Genomic DNA, 23,482 nt, shown 5'->3' with positions numbered 1-23,482 from the left:
ATATTAATTGATCTTACAGTAAAATTAAGATTACTGTAAAATTCACCTTATTGAAAGCCCAAAAAAGAGGTCATGCTAGAGCAACAAGAATATTGAAATAGGATTTTATTAAAAGAAACATATGAATAATTTCTTCAGCACTTCCCCTGCATACTTTGGCTATTAATTCAGAACTCAAATAACCTTACAATCATTTCCTACAAGTATAGAAGGTGTTTCAAAAACCAATGATGTAAAAAATGAGAAAATTGTGAGAAATGACCTTTGAGATAAGATCACTTCAGAAATGACCTTTAATATACTTTTAACTTTTTTTAGATCATTTTTGGCAAGCCTTGACAAGAATACCCTTTAAAGCATTTAATCCAAATTCAGTGGTCCCGGTTTCTTTCTCCTCTCTCGCCGTTCAAATAAAAATTTCAAAATTAAATCTCGATTTAGTTATTCCTCCGTCTAGCCATCCAAGGCCATCGGGGTATATATCTCGCTGTCTAGCTCTCCAACGCCATCGAGGTCTATATCGCCATCCAACTTTCTCAAGATCCCAAAGTGCAGAGATGGCATCAAGGTATTTGTTATGGGTTCTTGGGTTTATTTAGGGTTATTCATAGAACGTAAAAGTTGATGGGTAAATTATATGAGTTTGGAACTTAAATATGGCTGGAAGTAGCGAAATCAATCAGTTTATAGGCGATGCGTGAATGTTTGTTAGGCATTGCGTCACTAGATATTAGGGTGTGTGACTGGATTTTAGGAATCGTAACCTGTTTATTTAGCATTACGTGACTAAATATTATGTGACTGAATATTTGTTGAGCATTGCGTGACTTTTTGGTAGGAATTACATGACTGAATATTACGTGATTTAATATTTGTTGAGCATTGCGTGACTTGTTTGTAGGCATTACGTGATTGAATATTTGTTGAGCATTGTGTGACTTGTTTGTAGGCATTGCGTGACTTTATCTACCTAATATTGAAGGTGATTATCTACTGATTTAGCCCCCTTTAAAACATATTCTGTAAAAGAAGAGAATTAGGCTAAAGGTATTAGGTAAATTGTTTAACAAAATAAATTATATAAGCTTTAATTTCAGTTAAAATTACCATAAATGATATTTATGTCATCTGCAAGCAGCTAACAAGCTATAATGTAATGCTAGAAGTTTATATATAATTTTATATGTTAAAATTAAAGAAATCGATAAAGAAACGGAACAATTTTCATACTTGTATGGTAGCAATAGTATTATATTAGATTTTGGTTGATCTAGGAAGCAATCAGACCATGATACTTAAATTTCAAAAAAAAAAAAAAGAGGAAACGATGTATGTAACATTAAAATCCTTTTGAGTAGTGAAAAAGAGAGAAAACTTTTAAATAGTATCTTAATGTAGTTTTAAATTTTAGAACTTTTGTTCTCTTAATCTCTATAAGAACAAAAAAATTCTAGATTTTGATATTATATTGTTGGGTATTTTGGTTTTTTTAGTAGTTTTTGTAGAGAGAGATTGATCGAGATAAGGTAATTTTCTGAAAAATTAATATGTTTTTAAAAAAAGAGAAGAGAAAGCTCCTCCCTCGAGCTTTTCTTTAAGCTCTTTTTTCAAAAATTTTATTCTTTTAAGAAAGCTATTTTTATTAAGAATTTCTCAAAAAATGATGTTTGGCCTGGCTTTTACTTTTAAAAGGTAGATAAGCTGATGAAACACTAGGCCGAACAGGTACTTAATAACCAATTTAGCCCTCCTTAATTGCACTTATATTGGTGTACAAAACAAAGAGTCAGCATTCATGCCAATAAATAAAAGGAACCATTAACCATTTTAATCAAATTCAATTATCGTAAAAATAAGATAATTCTATAGTAGCATCCAAACATCCAAGAGTCGAGATTGGGGAAGAGGCTGCCTTCGAGGAGGAGGACATGTCAGAGATGGTTGCCTTGAGGGAGCAAGTGGAGAAATCCGGGAAGAGATGCGCGCCCTGATGGATAAGCTGATGGTCAGGACATATGAACTAGAGAAAGATATCCTAGCCAACAACAAGATTCTCGCCAAGATATATGAAATAATAGATGAACTTAGGAATAAAGGAACTATGGTTCATTTTTTTTTTTGTATTATCTCCTTTTATTTTGGAAAATCTAATGAATAAAATTTTAATTTTCATTGAGCACATTTTTTCTTTTCTTCGTTTAAGTTATAATATGTTGAATAACTTCATGAGTGGATGTTAGGCATTGCGTGACCTAATATTAGGTATTGGGAGATTGGGTTATAGGGGCTGCGTGAATTGTATAATGCATATCTTCTGTTGAGACATTATGTGATTGGTTTATATGTATATGGTGACGTGTTGTTATGTATTGCGTGACATTGGGGCAGTACGTGAATGGTTATGTTGGCATAACGTGAGTGGATATTAGGCAACGAGTGACTTATTATTAGGTATTGCGAGACTACCTATGTGTGACTAGGTTGTGCAAATTTATCTATTGTTTTGAGGCTTTTGTTCACTAGTTTTTAGGCATAGCGTGACTGGTTTTTATATATTGCGTGACCTGTTGTTATGTATTGTGTGACATTGAGCCATTACGTGACTAGTTATATTGGCATAATGTGAATGGATATTACGCATTTAGTGACTTATTATTCGGTATTGTGAGAGCGGTGGTGCGTGAATTGTGCAATTCATCTCTTATTTTGAGGCTTTTGTTCACTAGTTTTTAGGCATTGCATGCGTGACTGGTTTTTATGTATTGCGTGACCTGTTGTTATGTATTGCATGACATTAGGCCAGTACGTGATTGGTTATGTTAGCATAATGTGAGTGGGTATAAGGCATTGAGTGACTTATTCTTAGGTATTGTGAGACTGGCGATGCGTGACTGATTTGTGCAATTCATTTCTTGTTTAGAGGCTTTTGGTCACTTGTTTTTAGGCAGTGCATGACTGGTTTTTGTATATTACGTGACCTATAGTTATGTATTACATGACAGGGCCATTACGTGACTGGTTTTTGTATATTACGTGACCTATAGTTATGCATTACATGACAGCGGGCCATTATGCGACTGGTTATGTTGGCATAATGTGAATGGATATTACGCATTGAGTGACTTATTATTAGGTATTACAAGACTGGTGGTGCATGATTTGTGCAATTCACCTCTTGTTCACTAGTTTTGAGCCATTTCATGAATGTGTATTAGACATTGCGACACCTAGGTAGCGTTTGATATGAGGAAAGTGAGAACACATTTCTTGCAATGTGTCCCATTAGATTATATTGCAGTGTTTGTTTTGCAACAGACCACTGTAATGTAGGATTGTAATGCAATCACATTATAGCTAAGGGATGTAATGTGATTGCAGTCTAAAATCAGTGTAATCACATTACATTGCACTCTACAATGTTGTTAAAGACATTTTTACTCTTCAACTTTATTACTTTGTTAAAAATATTTTATAATAGTATAATTAAAATAAAAAACATTAAATAAATATATAATATAAGAATTAGNATAAAATATAAGAAATTAAAATTTATATAATATAGGTAAAAGAAATTAAAATAAAATATATAATATAAAAATTATATTAAAAATAAAAATAAAATATATAATATTACAATAAAAATTAAAGATAAAATATATGACATTAAAAATATATTTAAGAGATGATATTATATAAAAATTAACAATAAAAAATACAAATATATTAAACTTGTATTTTAATAAATAAGGGTAATTTTGAAAATTAACATTACATTCCCAACAAAGTACTTGTAAACCAAACGCTGCAATGTTATCTTCCCTGCATTTTAATCATTATTTTGTTTGAATACCAAATACTGTAATGTTATTTTCCCTGCAATCACATTATATTGTAAAGTACGAAACGTCACCTTAATTTCTGTTAAATTTCAACGATCGGCCAAATGTGACTTAGGCATTGCGTAAGTAGTTTTTATGCATTGAGGGGTAATTTTTGATAAATTGATTGATTGTGACACTTATTTTCTGTTAAATTTCAGTGGCCTACCAAATGTGAAGCTTATGATTACATACAGTGGTCATTGGGTCGATGACACTTACAAGGGTGGTGAGACACGAGTGAGGGGTGTTGGGAGTGATTTGTCATTTTCGGGCCTAGTGAAGCTGGTTGAAGAGGTTGTTGGGGTCAACTCACATAATAATGAAATCAAGCTACATGCATCGCTCAGTCATGCCACAGGGGTTTCGCGCGTAGTTATCAGGGATGATGAAGATGTAGTAAGTATTCTGCGAGATAAGAGGGCAGTTGTTGTGTTTGTGACAGTTAAGGCATGAAATGCAAACAATATTCAACATGCACATGGTATCCAACATAGTAATCACCTACAACAAAATGTTAATTATTTTGACATACCACACCATGCATTTCCTAACAAACAACCATGGCAATCATGTTTGAAGTATCCTCATGAGTTTGAGCAGCTCGGCACACACATGAGGTGTCTACAAATGATGTCTGCACAATTTCGATCGGAATGCGCATCGAACGAAATACTTGGTACTTTGCAACAAATACAACTGTCGCTCGAAAATGCAGTGGGTCCATTGCCATTCGCAAATGACACTGTGATGGTTGTGAGTGATGATGATGCATCTGATCAGATTGAAGATGATGTTGAAAAGTATGACACGGTGGATTGGAACGATGAGTTGCATGATGACTGTGAAGATGATTATGTTGGCGAACATGATGACTATTCAGAGGACGACAAGGGTGAGCACACCATTATTCCAGATTGCAATCATGCAGATGACAGTACAGGTCATGCCATAACTGTTGTGTTAAAAGAGATTGAATTCGACGACCATGCCACAACTGTTGAATTAGAAAATGTTGAGGGTGCTGACCTATTTACGACGCCATCGCACTTGAGAATTGCATTCGTTCACCCGATGACAGTGATCAAAAGAGGGTAAATACAGGGGTATCTCGTCAATGGATTATTCTTGGGGTAGATATGATATCCTTCCAAACAGTGGCGATTGAGGAATCCAGAATAATAGATGACCACTTATATCGCGGTAAAGTGTTTCCATCGAAGTCCGAATTGAAATGAGCTTTGAGCATGTTGGCATTAAAAAAACATTTTGAGGTTAGAGTTAAAAGGTCATGTCATGCTCGTTTTGAGGTTAATTGTAAAAAGACGACATGCAAGTTTGCTTTGCGTGCAATAAAGTTGCCTGAGGGAGAATATTGGCAACTTCGGATGTTCTAGAAGGTATACACGTGTACTGTTGATGGTTTGCAATGTAGGTACCGAACTACAAGCGTAAGGTTAATTGGTGAGCTTATCTCCACCAGGGTGCAATGAAATTATGTAACCCCATTGAGACCAAAGGAAATAATGGAAGAGATGAATCAAAAATGGGGATTGCAATGCTTATATGGTAAGGCTTGGCAATTGAAGGAGTATGCAGAGAGTCTTGTGTTCGGTCCCTCAGAAGAGTCATTCCAACTCTTCCCTTCGTATTTCCATATGTTGGAACGTGAAAATCCTGATATTATCACGGGGTGTCGCTACGGATGGGAAACAATGATTCAAATATTATTTCTAGGCGTTCAAGTCATGTATCCGGGGGTTCAATGCTGTAATGTGGCTTGTAGTTGTTATCGATGCCACACATTTGAAAGGCAGATTCAAGGGTATTCTGTTTGTTGTGGTATGCAAAGATACGAATGAGCAAATATATCCAGTTGCATTTGGCATTGGCCCCCATGGAAGACGAAGAGTCTTGGTCGTGGTTTCTTAACCAATTGCATAGTGTGATTGGTTGTCCTGAAAATGTAATGTTCATTTCTGATCAGCATCTTGGCATTAAGAATGCAGTTGAGAAAGTGTACAAGGATGCTCATCAAGGTCTATGTAATTACCACTTAGGGAAAAACGTTAAAAACAAGTTCAAGTGCGAAGATGTTACTGTGATTTTCACATTGGCTGCCAACTGCTATAAGGTCACCAATTTTAACAGACATATGAATCAACTGAAACTACTTTGCAAACCTGCTTATGATAGCCTTATGAGATTAGGCCCTAAGAAATGGGCACGTGCACGGTCACTAGTAAGGCAATACAAGCTAATGACATCTAACATTGCAGAGTGTATTAACCCCTGCTTGAGGCATGCAAGAAAATGCCAATAACAGTCTTGATCGAGTGCATCAGAGGCATGTTTCAACACTAGTTCCATGACCAGCACAATGAGGGATTGAATTTGACCACTCCCCTTAGCCCTTAGGCTACCAATTTGTTGAACAGATGGTTCAATGAAGCATGTCGCTTTTTCATACAACCAATCAATTGAGTGGAGTTTCAAGTTATAGGTGAGACTAAAGAGACAGTGGTCAACCTCTCCACCAAGATGTGTTCATGCAGTGAGTTCCAGACCGATCATTCCCCTGCATGCATGCCATAACGGCAATAAGGTATGAATAATCATGTTTTGTTATTTTGTGAATGATGAATTGAATTTTTACATTGTTCGGCAACTATGATTTCATTCCCTGGTAGTAAGTGCAAATGTGCAGCCATTGAATTCTGCTCGAACTATTACAAGACTCGATCTTGGGTGGAAGGATATGCAATTCCTATTTCCTTAGTTGGGCATCCTAGTGAGTGGGACATCCCCCATGACGTTCAATAAATTATCGTTTTGCCACCAACTTGGCGAGGTCAAGCGGGGAAGACCTAGCAGGAAAAAGATTCCATCAGCTGAGGAAGGCAGTTGATGACGTAGATGTTCACAATGCAAGAGCTATGGCCATAATAGACAAAATTGTCGAACTCCGTTTGCAAGTCCATTGATAAACCGGGAAACATTATCTACTCAACCGACTGCTTGACAACGATGATGACCCAAGGCATGTGCAATTTGCAGACAACTCAAGCACTCATGAAACTACTGTCCAATGTGGACTACAAACTCTAAGAACGTTATAGGTGTCGTACTTGAAGATAGTGGCCCTTAAGACGTTAGTTGTTAGGGATTGTTTTGAATTGGCCATTGACATTTGCATTGAATAATAATATTGGAACTTGTGTTTGACAGAGTCTAGAGATGATACTCTGACTTCTAACAACAACCAGCAATAAGATATAATTGCCTCTTAAGATTCTATTGTGGGATCATTAAATGCATTGTACTCCTTCGTAATTTGTTTTTCTTTGTAAACAATTAAATTAAAGCACAGAATATTTAATAATATTTTCTTGATTGATTTTCCCCTCCTGCTTCAAATTTTTGCCTAGAAAAATATGTATAATAATAGCATTGTTTAGATAGCTATAGTATAAGGGTTTAGGGTCTTTAGTCAAGAAGGGGAATAAAGGGTTTAAGGAAGATGGATTATTGTGTCTTCCCTGTTGGATTTAAAATAATAGTTTAAGGTGGATAATTTTTCTACCTTATGTAAGATGGTTAATACCTATCTTAACCATATTAACGCCAATTTAAGCATAAAATTAACTATGATTAGATTAACTAACCTAAACTAACTAATTTAAAATAATTAAATAAAATCTACTAATTTCTATGCATTACTGACAAGAACTAAGGTAAATTATTATCAAAGTTAAATTGAAATAACTTTATATTAGAGAGTTATCAATACCTTATCAACAAGTCGCGCAATGACTGCACGCCATTCATGCAATCCCCTAATAATGACTCAAAACTAGTCAAAAATTGAATTTAGCCACACAATGCCTTATAAAAATGTCACACAATACCTTATCAACTAGTCACACATTCCATAAGTCATGCTATTGGCATTTGCATACTCATGAACTTTGGAATGTAAATAGTTTAATCTTTCTACAAAAGATATGAATAAAAAATAAACATAGTTACTCTGCATTTCGACAATTGTAAAGCTAATAGCTTCATTACTGTTTTGGTTAAAGCTAATAGATTCATTACATTGCATTTCAACAATTGTTACATTGTTTTAATGTTTATCTTGACAACCTGCTACGCATATTTCTGCTATTACTATTTTGATTAATGGTTAGGTTCGTAGGGTATCTTGAAGCCTCGAACAACATATATATATATTACATTGGGTTGCCTATGGCTTTTGAACTATATGTTTAAGAGTCACTTTGTTTGTTATTGCCAATAGTATAAAGCTATTGGCCATAATAAACAAAGTTACTCTTAAACATATAGTTCAAAAGCCATGGGCAACCCAATGTAATATATATGTATGTTGTTCGAGGCTTCAAGATACCATACTTACCTAACCATTAACCCAAACAGTAACATAGGAAATATATGTAGCAAATCATTGAGATAAACATTAAAGAAATCTACAAAATCCAACAATGTAAAAAAATTCTTAATTTACACTCGAGAACATAAAGAAAATATTCAAAAAGCAAAATGAATAAACATTCGAATTAACATGTCTACAATAAGCTTAAAACATGCAAAATGGCATGATGCATGGAGATCACTATGGCAGTGAATAATGGGAACGATAATTTTCCTCTGAGCCTCATTGGCATTGCTAAATTTCCCAGTTTTGGGCCTCTAAGACATCCATATGCACAATCATGTGTGAGCCCATGGTTTCCATGAATGAGAAACCAAAGGTCCTTTTGGGTGACCATGGAGTAGTTAGAGCCGTGAGGGCAGATGGTGTGAGTGATGATGAGGTGGAGGACACGATCAAATAGATCGAGCCTCGTGCAGCTAGAACAGCCTTGGTCGTTAGGCGGAGGATAAACAAAGGCAGAGTCGAGGTTATCTTTATCAATAACATATCTAAGATCATAAAAAAAAATTAGAGTCAAAGATACAAATGTTTGTAAATACAACCAAAATCTGATGCACAGGTAGCCATGGAAACGAGCAGTCAAAAAACTGAGTAGAATAGATGTATGCAGTGAAAACTCATGATAGTGGTGGAAATTGAGAGCGAAATTGATCCTTCAAGTCTTTTTGGAGCTATAACATGTCACGATTCTGCGCTTCCAATAATTCCATAGGGGTAGTGAACCTAGAGTCCATTGTTTCCATAAATGAAAGGAGTCTAGTGAAAGCTTGCTCAACATTAAATATGGTGGAAATAGGTGCAGAAGATTGAGAAGTAGACGGGCTCGTTGGATATGTACTCGGCTCACCCTTATTCCCTTCCTCATCAAATTCTGGGTTATCAACTGCCCCCTTCCTAACCCAACTGCTGTTTTTGAACTCAAAACCTAGCTTTTTAATACTATGGTCATCGATAGGATTGAACAAAGCATGGTTTTTGGATGGATCATAACGAGTGTCAACTTTGAAGTAGCCTATGATCTCACTAATCAACATGCTGTAAAGTAGGCTTTTCATGCAACCTTGAATGGTCCGAAGCATGTCATCCATGATGAATTTAGCAAGGTCGATATGGTGGTTTAATTTGATGTTAAATGAAGACCAAAGCTCCTCTGTGGTGACATTCGAGCAATTCAAGCGGTGAGGACGAATAGTGTGAGTGATGATGAGGTGCAAGACTCAATCAAAGAAATATAGCCTTGTGCAACTAGCACTGCCTCTCTCATTTGGTGGAGGGTAGATTAACGCCGACCCAAGGTTCCCATTATCAAAGACATAGCGGAGATCTTCTTGGAGGGAAGTAAGGTGAAGGACTTGTTCAATTTGCTCATGAGTAATAAAGATCTGTTGTCTTATGACATGGGTGACAAACGTATCGTCATGGTTCACTACCTCACCGATTTTCGATCAGCATATTTTTGTGTTGCATTGAAGCAAAAAATCTAGACCAAATGCTTATAGTATTTCCTATTCAATTGTAAATAATGTGTCCACCCTAAATTTTCAAAGTTCGCAAGGTATGAGAAATCAATTAACTTTAAATAATAAAAGTCAATTATACGTCCAGGCATTACCTTGCATTTGGTGAAATTGGCGTTGAATTTCTCAACGTGCGATGGATGAGTGAAATTTTGCAAAAAAGAACTCACTACTGAGGCTGACGATGTTTTCACACCAGCAGAGTCGCCTTCACCACTGTTGTGAGTCACCTTTGTGCATTTAGTTCTGTAACTCATTTTTCGAAATTAGGAAATTTAGAGGCTTCGGATGTTTTGAGGCAAAACGATTCGGTAGAGATGTCAAAGAGGATGACATAAATGATTTAATCAATAGAATCGAAAAATGTATTTGGTTAATTTGTGAGTTCATGGGTGAAAGTTAACAGGGAAACCCTTTATACATAAGGGTAATTTTGTCAATTTACAAACAATGTTGCAAAGTGATATTTCCAAACACTACAATGTAATCCTCTTAGCAATTACATTGACATTCCCTGTAATCATCACTTCCCCTAGTTATACCAAATGTTGCAAAGTGATATTCACAGCAATCACATTCCTTGCAATATACCAAACGCAACCAAATTTATTCAAACCATTGTTGTTTTGTCTCCTGGTATCCTTAATACCCTAAATCCTAACCCATAATTCAATGAAAATCTCTTAAACCTATCTCTAGTTCTAAGTTCAACCACTAAAGCTGAATCGTCTTGCACTGTGTTAAGTAATGGCCGCATCTTCGAGCAGACCCAATGTCGGTGACTATGGCAACCAAATTATGGGTGATGATGAATACTCAAGTCTACGATTAAAGAAGAAATGGAAACTAGCTCTTGAACTACCTGCCGCATCAATTGGTTTTTCAATTGAACCAGGTAATGCTCTGTCGTCGTCGTCATGGTTTAGGAACAACACAAATGCTACTAGGTATAGGGTAATAGAGAATGCCATCAGATCGTGTGGGAAAGTTGTAGATTGGGAAAGCTTTAAGGAAAATGTACACCTTGAACGTGACTTAAATACGTTTTTTGACATGGGTAAACTTAAGGGTTTAAGTACCTTTCCATATATTGATTATACCTGACTTTTGTTAGAGAATTTTACTCCAGCATATGCCGGAGTGAAAATGAATTTGAAAATCTTAGCGATTTTAACCCATCTATTTTGAACGTGTTTTTGGAAGGAATAGAGTTTACAGTGACTGCCTTTGATATTAGGAAGCTCTTGAGAACGAAGTACAACGAGGGACAATATAGACTTCCCCCATTTTATGACCCGTCTACCATGTGGGCCCACGTAATTGCAGAAAGAAACCATACAGGACAAATTCATGTTCTGCTCGTCATTTGAATTTTGCACTAGAAAGGTTGGTACATAATTTCTAGCCTCCACATTACAGGGAAGGATCAGTCATTTAAGACATGTCAGCGCTGAGGATCTATGGATAATGGAATCAATTGGAATCCAGTTTGGCCTTAATATTGCAGAATATATGATCATCAGAATGAGAGGAGTTGCCATATGGGAAGAGATGACCCTTTCATATGGAAATATCATATCGACTCTAGTTAAGAAGAAAGGGATATGTAGCAATATATATCTAGCTAATTAGACCATTTGCAGGCCTCGTAATCTTTCTATTGGATGGCTCGTGAAAAGGGGATATAACTTGAGTGTTGATGAGCCATTCAACTCTGTCGAAGGCAGCTTAGTTCATCTTGCCCATGATACTCCATCTAGTGGTCCATCTAGAGTTATTCCAAATCCTATTTCCAATGATGTGATGTATAATATGCTTGTGAGGATTGATGAGAAACTCAGTAACCAAACTGTTAGAATGCAGACGTTGGAATTGAAGATACAAAATGTTGAGACTCTTCTAATGCAAAGAACAAAAATTACTGTTCAGGCAATAAAAGCGTGGCCGAAAGAAATAGTCCTCAGATGAGTTTCTTCGACATTAACCTTAGAGTAAAAAGAAGTAAGTTGTCATTGGTTCTGGCTGAGTCAAGCATAGCAGATGAAGATTCATATTTTGAGAGTTCTGGGTTAACTGGATTAGGGATATTGTAATTTGTTTACTAAACAATTGTGGTATATTGTTTTTTTTTTTAAATTCGCTCAACATGTGCTTTAACTTTCATGTATTTAGGGTATTCAACTGGATATTTTGTTATGATGGTGCTTGGGGTTGGTTTATTGTTTGATATTGTCTATCATAATTGGCTTACCCTTTTTCAGAGAACATGACACACATTAAGTGAGTCACACAATTCCATATCAACTAGTCACGCGATTCCATTAAAAATGGTAACGCCACTCTATATATACTACTCACATGACTCAATATCAACTAGTAACCCGATTCCATAATAACCAGTCACACGAAGCCATATTTGCTACTCACGCGACTTTATAATGAACTAGTCATGCGATTCCATAATAACTAGTAACGTCACTCCATATATACTACTCACACGACTCAATATCAACTAGTAACGCGATTCCATAAGAACCAATCACGCGAACCCATATTTGCTACTCACGCGACTTTATAATGAACCAGTCATGCGATTCCACAATAACTAGTAACGCCACTCCATATATACTACTCACGAGATTCAATATCAACTAGTAACGCGATTCCATAATAACCAGGCACGCGAAGCCATATTTGCTACTCACGCGACTTTATAATGAACCAGTCATGCGATTCCATAATAACTAGTAATGTCACTCCACATATACTACTCACGTGACTCAATATCAACCAGTAACGTGATTCCATAATAACCAGTCATGAGAACCCATATTTGCTACTCACATGACTTTATAATGAACCAGTCATGCGATTCCATAATAACTAGTAACGCTACTCCATATATACTACTCACGGACTCAATATCAACTAGTAACGCAATTCCATAATAACTAGTCACGCGATTCCATAATAACTACTAACGCCACTCCGTATTTACTACTCACGTGAGTCAATATCAAATACTCATGCGATTCTAAATCTTAACAGTTAATGCGGTTCCATAGTTAATAGTCACGTGATTCCAAATCGATTAGTCACGCAATTCAAAATTTAGTAGTTGCATGATTCCATATCAAATACTCTCGCAAATCAATATCAACTAGTGATGCGATTCCATCTCCACCATTCACGCAATTCAATATCAACTAGTTACAACCCTATGTCACCCAATGTAATTCAACATGTCATATAGGCTATAAAGTAAAAGGGGTTGGCATATGCAAACTCATGAACGTTAGCATGTAAATTGGGTAAAATACTAATAGAATTTAAGATAGAGATATGAATAAGAAAAAAACAATGTTGTTCTTATTGGACCCGTATGCTTATCACATCAATGAATACCGAACTGTTCTTATTGCCTTTTTTCTTTTTTGTTAAATGATACAGAAAAGAAAAACATGTAAATGATACAACAAAGAATAATATGGACATGACACAGAACAATGTTATTTACATATTGAAAAAGAATAAACAAATTAAGAAATTTTACTAGTGATGCTATTTGCAAAAATCTCAAAGGTAAACTTTTTTCAAAGGCCATCTATGGCATTTACCTTCAGGGTATGATCCTCCGAACTGATCAACAACTACCACAAGGCGATAACCTAATCCCTGCAACTGTGCGAATCTTGCTGTATTGGGGTCTTTACATTTAACTTAAACCTTATCCGCATCAAAGGTCGCTTTTGATGACGCGAGCTGACAAAGTACCTGGCCTGGTGGCATATAATGGGAAAAATGTTGTTAGTGGACTCATTTGCTTATCATGCAAGCCGTACTTCATTGCCTTTATTCGACTGTATGATGAGTCCACTAACATCATACTCCAACTCAGCAAGTTGATGTGCACTATCACCAAATGGCCATCGAAATAGCACAGTACGAGAATTGAGTCAACCTCGTGCCATGGCAAACCCCACAGAGGACTCCCACCCTTCACATACTCAAGCACATGGTTTGGCATTATCGCTTGACTCGCCTTGAATGTCTTCCGTCGGGGGAGGGTTCATGTCTTGGCTTAGAGCCAACAAAATAAGTTGTCAATTACCTTACGCATAATAGTTAGATGCAATTAATTAATACATACCCCATACATTTGAATAATTACAACTCATTAACATATAATATACTTACATAGAAGGTGGTGTCAACGATGCATATTCTCTGCTTGTAGAGTTGTCGATGATGCTCGTGCGCCTGCTTACACAACATGCTGATGCATGCGTCAATGTGTTGGCTGTCCAACAATTCAGTCGGCATCTCTAATCGTAAAAAAAAATCAAGGCCCTCCGGTCCTTCAATGTTTAAAATGTTAACCCTGCATATTTATAATACCCACATCAAAAGGTCTATTGAATAAATACCCTAAAACCGTTAACCCTAATATCGTGTACTGTTATCATTTTACTTGGCTTCCTCTTTTTTCATGAAGGACTCATATATGTCCTTCAAATCATCTTTCACTTTGTGCTGGACTAATAGCTGGTCAACGTATGGGCTTCGAAGGTATTTGCTAGCTAAACTAACATTTGCATCTTCCCCCTAAGGTCGAGGTGGAGCCTCAGGAGAATGTGTGATCTCACCATGAGGGGGGCCTTTGGTGGAGTTGGGACAAGAGCAGGACGTGTGGAAGTTATAGTTTGATTACTTGCAAGATGAGGTGCCTCTTCGACCTCAGATAGAGGTGGAGCCTCGAGAGAAAGTGTGTGTTAAGAATACTGGGCTGCCTCTAGTGGAGATGGGATAAGCGTCGGATAATGTTCAATCAAGGTAGTGGGAGGTGAGCTTTGAGCCGATGCAATTGACTGATTTATGCCACCTACATCGTCAAGATTAACCCCAATATCGCTGCCCTCTTTATCGCATGCACCATCCTCTTCACCAATTAATTGACCCTAAACGGTTGAAAAAATCAAACACATTAGAACAGCGTACACATCGTACATGTTATAACTCACGTGATGAAAAACATAAAACCTCATACCTCATAACGGTCGATCAACCGATCGACAATCCGATCCTTTAGCCCTTGCAGTGACTGCTGGATATGCTGATGTAGTGACTGCATTTGCATCTGCATTGCCCACTGGATCTCCAACTGCATTGCCTGCTAGATCTCCAATTGCATTGCATGCATCTACATCTACGTATTCATTTGCAATGATTGTAGGTCTTTTTCCCGATGTGTCCACATCTGTTGTAGCTCTCGCTTAATGTTCGCAATCATTTATGGACGCAATGGCTGGTTACGCGACAGAGCATGAGAGACAGTAGTAGAAGCAAGAGGAAGAGCAGCGTGAGGAGTCACAGGAGTAGCAGCATGAGGAGCAATAGGAGAAGCAGCATGAAAAGCCACAAGAGAAGAATCAAGCGCCTCAACAGCACCTGCAGCTTCAGCAACAGCACCTGCAGCTTCAGCAACAGCACCTGCAGCTTCAGCAACAGCGAACTGAGAATGAACCTCATTGTCCATGGTGCGTCTCTACTTAACAACTGCTCTTACCATACTTTTCCCTTGGCAGTCCATTATCTTTCTCATTTATTAGAGGCCGAATTCTAACTGACCCTTCAACTTCCATAATGGAACGCATTGCTGCCCCTCAAGATATTCACCTTAATGTCAGCCCAATATGCAGTCAACATCTCTTCCGCAGTTGGCTTCAACGTCCTCATTGCATACAACTGCACCAAAACATACATTGCCATCAAGTATAACCCTCGCTACCCTATGACAATAAAAATAAAATTTAATAAAATAAAAAAATATGGTTTCTTTACTCACCTTGCCGTATCTCTCTAAACTTGCAATATTGGCGTGGAAGCCTGTAGGCCTCTCGTCACAATGCCATTTCAGCATTCTTGGCCAAAGTTGTCCAGATTAGCGCTGCCTTCCAAACAAGCTTTTTATTTCAAGAATTGCTTCCAATACCCAAAACTGCACATCAATTGTGAATCATTTTTTACTCACCTAATAAATTCTTATGCGAAAAGAATAATGATAATGATAAACATTAGGGTATGGCAGACTACTTGAAATACCCATATAAATCCGTAAAGGTGATAACGTTTCTTCTCTGCTACGCCCATCGCTGGAGGTTCAAAACCCCTCATCATGTAATTGATGGTTAGACTCCAAATGTATGTACCCCATAGGAACGCATTCCACTTATCGATGTTCTCAACCAGCGATAGCAACCATTGAACCATTGATCGTCTGTAGTCTTGACCGAATAAAGCATTGGTCATGATCAAGACGAGGGTCATCTTGGTCGCGTCTCCCTCATGCTGAAGCTATCCTCCCTTAAACGTCTCTAAAACGTGCTGTATCTTCACCTCATTCCCCGGTCCCTAATATCGTAGGTGAATTCCTCCAGGAAAGGCCTCGTAGGGATTGACAATAAGGGCGGGTAGGGCACCAACCTTCAATCTTGTCACCAGATAGAACTCCCTCTTCGAAAATCGGGCCTTCGTTTTCCCTATTGCAAACCATAGCTCACCCTCGATGGCGTCAGGTTCATTGGTTCTACACAGCATTATGTTGTGCATGAGATTAGCGCAGAATAAATTCTTTTCCGATTCGATGTCCATCATATGCCTTAAGCATGTTTTCTTCAAGTTTTCCAACTCGTTTACTTTACACAGCATCTCACATATCACGTGCAGATATGACCACTTACAGTGGATGTTAATGCCAGCGTTGAACCCCTATCGGTGCCTCGGCACACAAAGCAAAGACTCCACATTATCTTGGTCTGTTCCTGTGCTGGCCATCTGGAAAATAAAACAGATAACATTCCCATTTTAGTCATGTTAATACCATTATTGTAGATTAACAAAAAAATAAGAGGAATTTTTGAGAAATAGCCCTCCTCAGAAGCTCACTCAAAAAATAACCCTCACAATAATTTTAACTATTTTTAAACAACCCTAAAATAGAAAAATTAATGCAAGTGTCAAACATGGATTATTAAGTAAATCAACATATACACATTAAAGCATTACAGTTGACCCAAAATAATACAGAATGAACCCAATGTCGCTCATGCAATGCCATACAAATAAATTTCATGCAGTTATGACACTCGTGCAATTTCACACAAAAAGAGTCACGCAATGCCTTATCAATTAGTCACGCAATTACTAACATTAAATCACGCAATGATTTATAAACAAGTCACGCAATGCTAAGAACAACTAATTGAATCACGCACACACTAATTGATGCCATGCCTGAACAATATTCACGTAATAACCTAGAAACCAATCATGCAAAGACCTATCAATCAGTCACGCAAATTTAAACCCTTATGCAATCACGTAAACCCTAAGTGTCCCTATGCCAAAATCCAATCACGCATAAGGTGCCAACCACGTAAGCAAGCCCTCAGTCACGCAATATCTAAACCCTCAACCCAATTCCTAACAAAGAGTCATAATGCATACATATCAACCAGTCACGCATGCCCAGTCACCTTTCCACCCCAACAACACCAACAATACCACCTTCATGTTTATATTCAACAATTTTAAACAATAAGAATATCAATATGAACAAGCAATATGTATAGGTTTATGCTTAAAAACCTAAACCCTAAACATGAAGAATAACCATTTCTCCGCATTGTTCAAAATAAAATAAAAAAATATTATACCTTTCTCCGCTTAATGTCAACTTCCTCTCACTACTTAATATGTGAACTACCTTTATGCTAATAATAATCACTCCGAAGTGGTCCTACCACTGCAAAAATGCTCGAAAGTTGAACTTGCGAGGAATGCTTTTGACAAAATTGCTTCTGAGGAGATGTACGCTCTGTCGATAGGAACTAAGGAGTTTAGACCATACTAACATACTTGACCCGTTTATAGGTTTCGAGCTGAGGTACGGAGCCTAACGAACGGGTCAGATTCATTTAGGATAATTTTGTCCAAATTTTATTTCTCTTGGTTAAAAATAGTTAAAATTACGAGGCTTATTCTTAGAAATGCCTTATGCATGGAACCCATTTAAGAAAAAAACTCAAAAGAAAAAATTAATTGAATTTTTCCTCCATCCAGCTGAAAAATTATCGATCAACCTCATTGAATTTCATATATGCAGGTATAAAGAAAAGATGTTACATAGTTGTGTACTATGGTTCTGAAAGTTTTCTACTCTAGCTCTTCTTTTGCTGACCATTCTAGTTCTAGTAATCTGGATTATCTCTGAGACCAAGCTTTAAGAGAACAAAACAATAGGCATCCTAGTAAGTTCTTCGCAAATACTTCAACAACTTCTTCCTCTTCTGCACCATTGTTATAAGACCTTTCCTTGAGTGCTTATCCTAAACAAAAATGATTAAAATAAAATAAAATAAATAAAATGCCTAGGATTTTCAGCCACATTGTTAGAGTTTTATTAATAAAATAAACTTTTGCAAATCATGTTATTGACCAGAATATATTTCACTATTTCTAATGAAGAAAAAATGCGATTTAGTATTAGCAACCTAGATGACATACAGTCATATTTTAAAAGGCAATGACCTCTAGCTCAATCAGAGCTATTGTCCCTACAACATATAATAGCAGCTTTTTGCCATGCAGGTCCTGCCAAGGGTATGATTGCTAGAGCCACTTTGCAAATTGAGCAGACATTTAAACTACATTACCTCTCTTGTCCCTCCCCGCCTCACCAAATTCCCATGGATATTATAGTGACTATGCTACTTTGACAATAGCAAATTCCAAGGAAATTAAGAAAACCCAGTAGGTATTGTCCTCAAAATGTGAAGAAATTTCCTACACTAACAATGATCCAAAAATGCTTTGGTGGGTGAAGCAGGCATGATTAAAGATATATCAAGTAGGCAACAGAAATCAATAGAAACTATAAAGAAAATCTTAAAATTAAACCCCTTTAAAATCTTTAGTGTATTTGCTCCCACCCAAATGCAACTACTTAAAACCATTGTCAAATAATGTAGTTGCTTAAAACCCAAATCCAACCCCCCAAATTCATGTTCCCAAGCACCATTAGCGAAATTTGACATAATAAAAAATTAATGCAAGGAAAGTAAAATGAATAAAGAGCAACTCGTGAAAGAGAAATGCTCTTTTAGGTCATCTCCATGCCAAATATCATTAGTTCATCTAGCAAAATCTCATATCTCACATTTTAAACCACATATCTGATGTCTCAAGAACACTTGAATACATACAACTTGACAAAGCGTTCAAGAATTTAAAATTTCAAATACATGACAACATTCAGGGCCAGTTCTAGGGCAAGATGAGCAAAGCCCTTGCTTTAGACCTCAAATTTTAATAGGTTCCATAATTTTACAATAATATAATTAATTTATATTAAAATATATAAAAATAAAAAATTATAATATTTATCGATCATATCATGTCTAATAAATATCTATTTTCTCCCACTTTTCACTTTCTTTTTAATTCTCAACTATTTATCTCATTTCTCATTAAAAATACGTAAAGATCAAATAATTAATAAAATGACATATTTTCACAATTCCCTAACTATGTGCCCAATAAATCTCAATTTTTCAATCACTTCTCAATTTCCACAATGANCCATTTTATCATCGAATGGTAAAATGACCGTTTTGTCCCTAATCGGTCAATTTTCCTGATGGACTCCAAACTGGACTTTGAACTCCGAATCACTGTTCTAAGCCATTCTGTGGGTTTCAAAATTTTCAATTTCCTCTTAGAATTTCTATTTGAATTAGTTCAAGGCTCGATTTAACTTAGTTGTACCACTCGGTACAATACCGTCTTTTAATCGAGCTTGACAAGGTCTCACAAAACTATTATTGACTTTGTTCCGATGTCAAAAAAGCAAAAAGGTTGCACAAAGGATGGGAGGAAGATAAAGCCACAAAGTTAAGGGCATTTTGGTAATTTCGATGGAAATTTGGATTAACTTGAAGCATAAATATCTGAGCTACAGTAGCTTCCAACAACTTCTCCTTCTTCTTCTTCCTCCCATTTCATGTTCCTTTTATCTTCCATGGAAGCTTGCTTTGCAACTTCCATAACTCTCTCTCTCTAGCTCCAATTTTCATGCTTTTGTGTACTTTTTCATAAAACCTTTGTGCTCTTTCACTTTCTCACTTTAAAACCCTTAAAAAATCTTATTTTCATACTTTCCATCACTAGCTAAGTGTTTTAGAGAGAGAAAGAGGGAGCTTTTATAATAGCTTGGAGAATTGTTGGAAAGAATTTCAAAGTTACAAAGCTATTAAGGTGAGTAGTAAATTAGAGTTGAATTTATAGTGTTGAGAATGGCTAGAGATTTGACTTGTGAATATTTTGTAGTTGAGGTTGTTCATACATTTTAGAGTGATTAAGATAGTGAAAATAGATAGCCATTTAAATGGCAAGTGGAAGCTAGATAAGAGAAAGCTTTTAGATATTGTAAGCATGTGAATTGACATAATGATGACGCTATTGTGATGGTAGGTTCCAACGAAGCCCCATCGCCCCATCGCCCCATTTGGACCATTAGAGAAGTTATAGTCGATTAAAGGTTCAACAAAATACCGGTGAGTGAACCTGCATTTCAAAATTGTTTTGGGAATGTGAATGTATTTGCAAAAAACATTTGAATGATTTTAACCAACCTTTCTTTAAAAATGTGTGTCGGGGAACAAGCTCTTGATAAAATGTCTTGATGTTGCTAAAATGTGAAATGTGTAAAAAGACGGACCTATGTGCTCCTATACTATATATATATATATATATATATATATATTTGATATATATGTTACTTACCGATTAAATAACTTAATAAGTTTAATTATTTTTCTATTTGTAGGAATCATGCACTTTGGCTTTATCGTAGAAGTACAGTGATGAGCCATCGACCCAACCAAAGTTTGATCTTGAGGCATGGACCAAAGCCATTAAAGGGCCCAATAGTACTCAAACCCACATTTACGAATTTTGCACCAAAGTCCCCGCTTTGAGACTTCTAACTCCTACTTTAATGTCTAAGTTTGCTTGTGACCCTGACGCTGCATCACTTCTTCCTCCTTCTACGCCAAAGCCTAATGGATATCAATAATTAGTTAGTAATTTTAGTACCTAGATGACGTCTATGGACAAACTAAGTAACTTGATTATAAAGGCAATTACAGTGAGGGGATCACTAGACGCCTTCGGGTTTTCCTCATCACAGTAGTCAAATTCGTCCTGTCCACCATTAACAGTAGCAGCAGCCACCCCTACTCCCTCAGTGAGATTTGTATTTACATTAGATGTTTGCATTAGATTATTGGTTGATGTTTACATTGGATTTTTTTTATTAATTACGATTTGTATTACATTTTCATATTTTTTATATGCATATATGTGTTTACTTTATCAATAACAATATCATATAATAATTTTATTACGAACCGAACAAAATTTAATTCCCAAACAGAAAAAAAAACCTCATTTTGCAAGTATTACAAACGAAATTCATCTATTAACAATGGAATTCATCAATTACCAATGAAATTCTTCTTTTACCTATGGAGTTCATATGAAATATTGACAAAATTATTGCCATTGTCGACAGATACTGCTTGTAAGCTTCAAATTCGTTGACTGTTCATCAACAATTCCATCGATATTCACCGATGAAATTTACCAATAAAACTTAATCTATCAGTACCTTTACTGACAGAGTTTCCTCATTACCTACAAGATAAAGATCGAAAATTTTGAGCCTTTGTCGACGAAACTATTGACGGATCACTCAGTTGGTATTTTACCAATGAAATAATTCGTCACCGATGGATTTGCCATTACCAATTGCTCTATTTTCAACCAAGTATCAATGGAAGTTTTTGTTGATAATGTAACATACTATTGAAATTTTAACTATTATTGATGGGTTTTTCTATCGGTAATGCCTTATTTTTTTGTAGTGAATGTCTTGAACAACACAATGCATATTAGTAAAGAAAATAGAGGTTTACTTAGTGCTAGTGAGCTGACTTATAGAAATAAGATTGAATTTGAAGCTTGGTACACATAGGACATAATATTAAACTCAATTTAACAACTCTTATATGAGACATAATGTCCTTTTTATCATTAAGTAACTGAACATAACAATCCTTAACTACCCTAGCATACACAAAACTATTTAAGGAATAACATATATGATCAGTGACACCAAACTCTATAATCTAATGATTTTGTCTTATCATGTCAATATTTTCATTTCTAAACCAAAAAATGCAAGTGATTTGATGTATTGAAACAAAAATGACCCAAAACAATACTTGCAAAGGCTGAATAGACTAGTGAAACCCTACTGAGTGCTTTATAAAGTATATTTACCATTATTGCTGCATATACTATTCTCATTTAAGTGTTCCATCAGCTTGTTGACTTGTTGCTTGATGATGGATATTGGAGACATGGAACCAGTCTCAACTATTTCTTTGTTTTATTCAACTTTATAGTTATCTGATCTTGGTGCATCACACACAACAGCTACATCGTTAATTGCGGCTTTTCCTTTCTTGAAGTTTGGTTTCACCATTGTAAACTTAAAATCTTCTAGAAATCCAATGAATCTATAACATTTGTCTTTAGTATGTCCTTTTTTTCTACAATGGTTGTAGGTAACATCTTTTCTCATTTTTTTTCTTGGTATCTACAGCATCTATCATGGTAGATGATTCAAGAACTAGTTTAGGACCATCAATATGATTGGATTAAGATCCATCAATATGATTGGGACCTAATGGTAGAAAATGACTTATTTAACTTATTAAGAAACTTGAAGGCCATGTCTTTCTAGTATTGGTCTGTATATTTCTTAAAACAATTAGGATCACATCTTCCACATTCATAATGTGGTAAAGGTCTGTAGTTTATCAATTCCTCCCATATGCCCTTGAATTCAATGAAATATGAATCAACTATTTTAGTACCTTGACTAACATTTCCTAAGGTATATTATAAGATGCATACCCTGGTATCATCAAGTTGAGCAAAGTTTTGCCTTAATGTGTTCCAAATTTTTACTATTAAATCCATGAAGAAAATGGTTGAGGCTAACAGTTGAGAAATCAAGTCAAGTAACCATGCCACTATCAGATTATTGTAGCGAATCCCAGACAAATAAAGAAAGTCTGTGATTGCAGGTTTAGGTATGGAACCATTAATGAAACCTATTTTGTTTCTAATAGACAGTGTGAGTATAAATGACCTACTCCATACTATATAGTTGTTGCTATTCAATTTGGGATTAATAAGCACTGAGCCAGGGTTATCTATGTGATGCAAGTAGTAGCGTGACTGAAGATCTGCTATTTGTGAGATTTGGGTGATTTGTGTATTGGTTTGTGTACTAACTTAAGTTCTAGACTTAGTAGTTTCAACCATCATTTATCAGCTAATGGAAGACTCATAAAGATAAGAAAATTGAAAGGCAATACTAATAAAGATTAAATGAACCTGGATAGTGATGTAATAGCAAAGAACCACGAATCAATTGCTAGAAAAGAAAAAGCTCTGTTAGTAGTTGATGAATATTCTTTACTACTAAAAAAGAACGTTGA

General features: G+C 36.0%; 1 protein-coding gene across 1 annotated transcript; it reads left to right on the top strand.

Moving 5' to 3' along the window:
* On the top strand, positions 5,405-6,201 carry LOC108662413. The gene is made up of 2 exons (XM_018122760.1): positions 5,405-5,638; positions 5,731-6,201. Exons 1-2 carry the CDS (start codon positions 5,405-5,407, stop codon positions 6,199-6,201), a joined length of 705 nt encoding a protein of 234 aa, XP_017978249.1.

This window comes from Theobroma cacao, chromosome 6 (genome assembly GCF_000208745.1).
Source record: "Theobroma cacao cultivar B97-61/B2 chromosome 6, Criollo_cocoa_genome_V2, whole genome shotgun sequence".
In the NCBI taxonomy this organism is placed as follows: Eukaryota; Viridiplantae; Streptophyta; class Magnoliopsida; order Malvales; family Malvaceae; genus Theobroma; species Theobroma cacao.
Note: the sequence above shows the minus strand (reverse complement) of the source record. Positions and strands in the feature narration are given on the sequence as shown.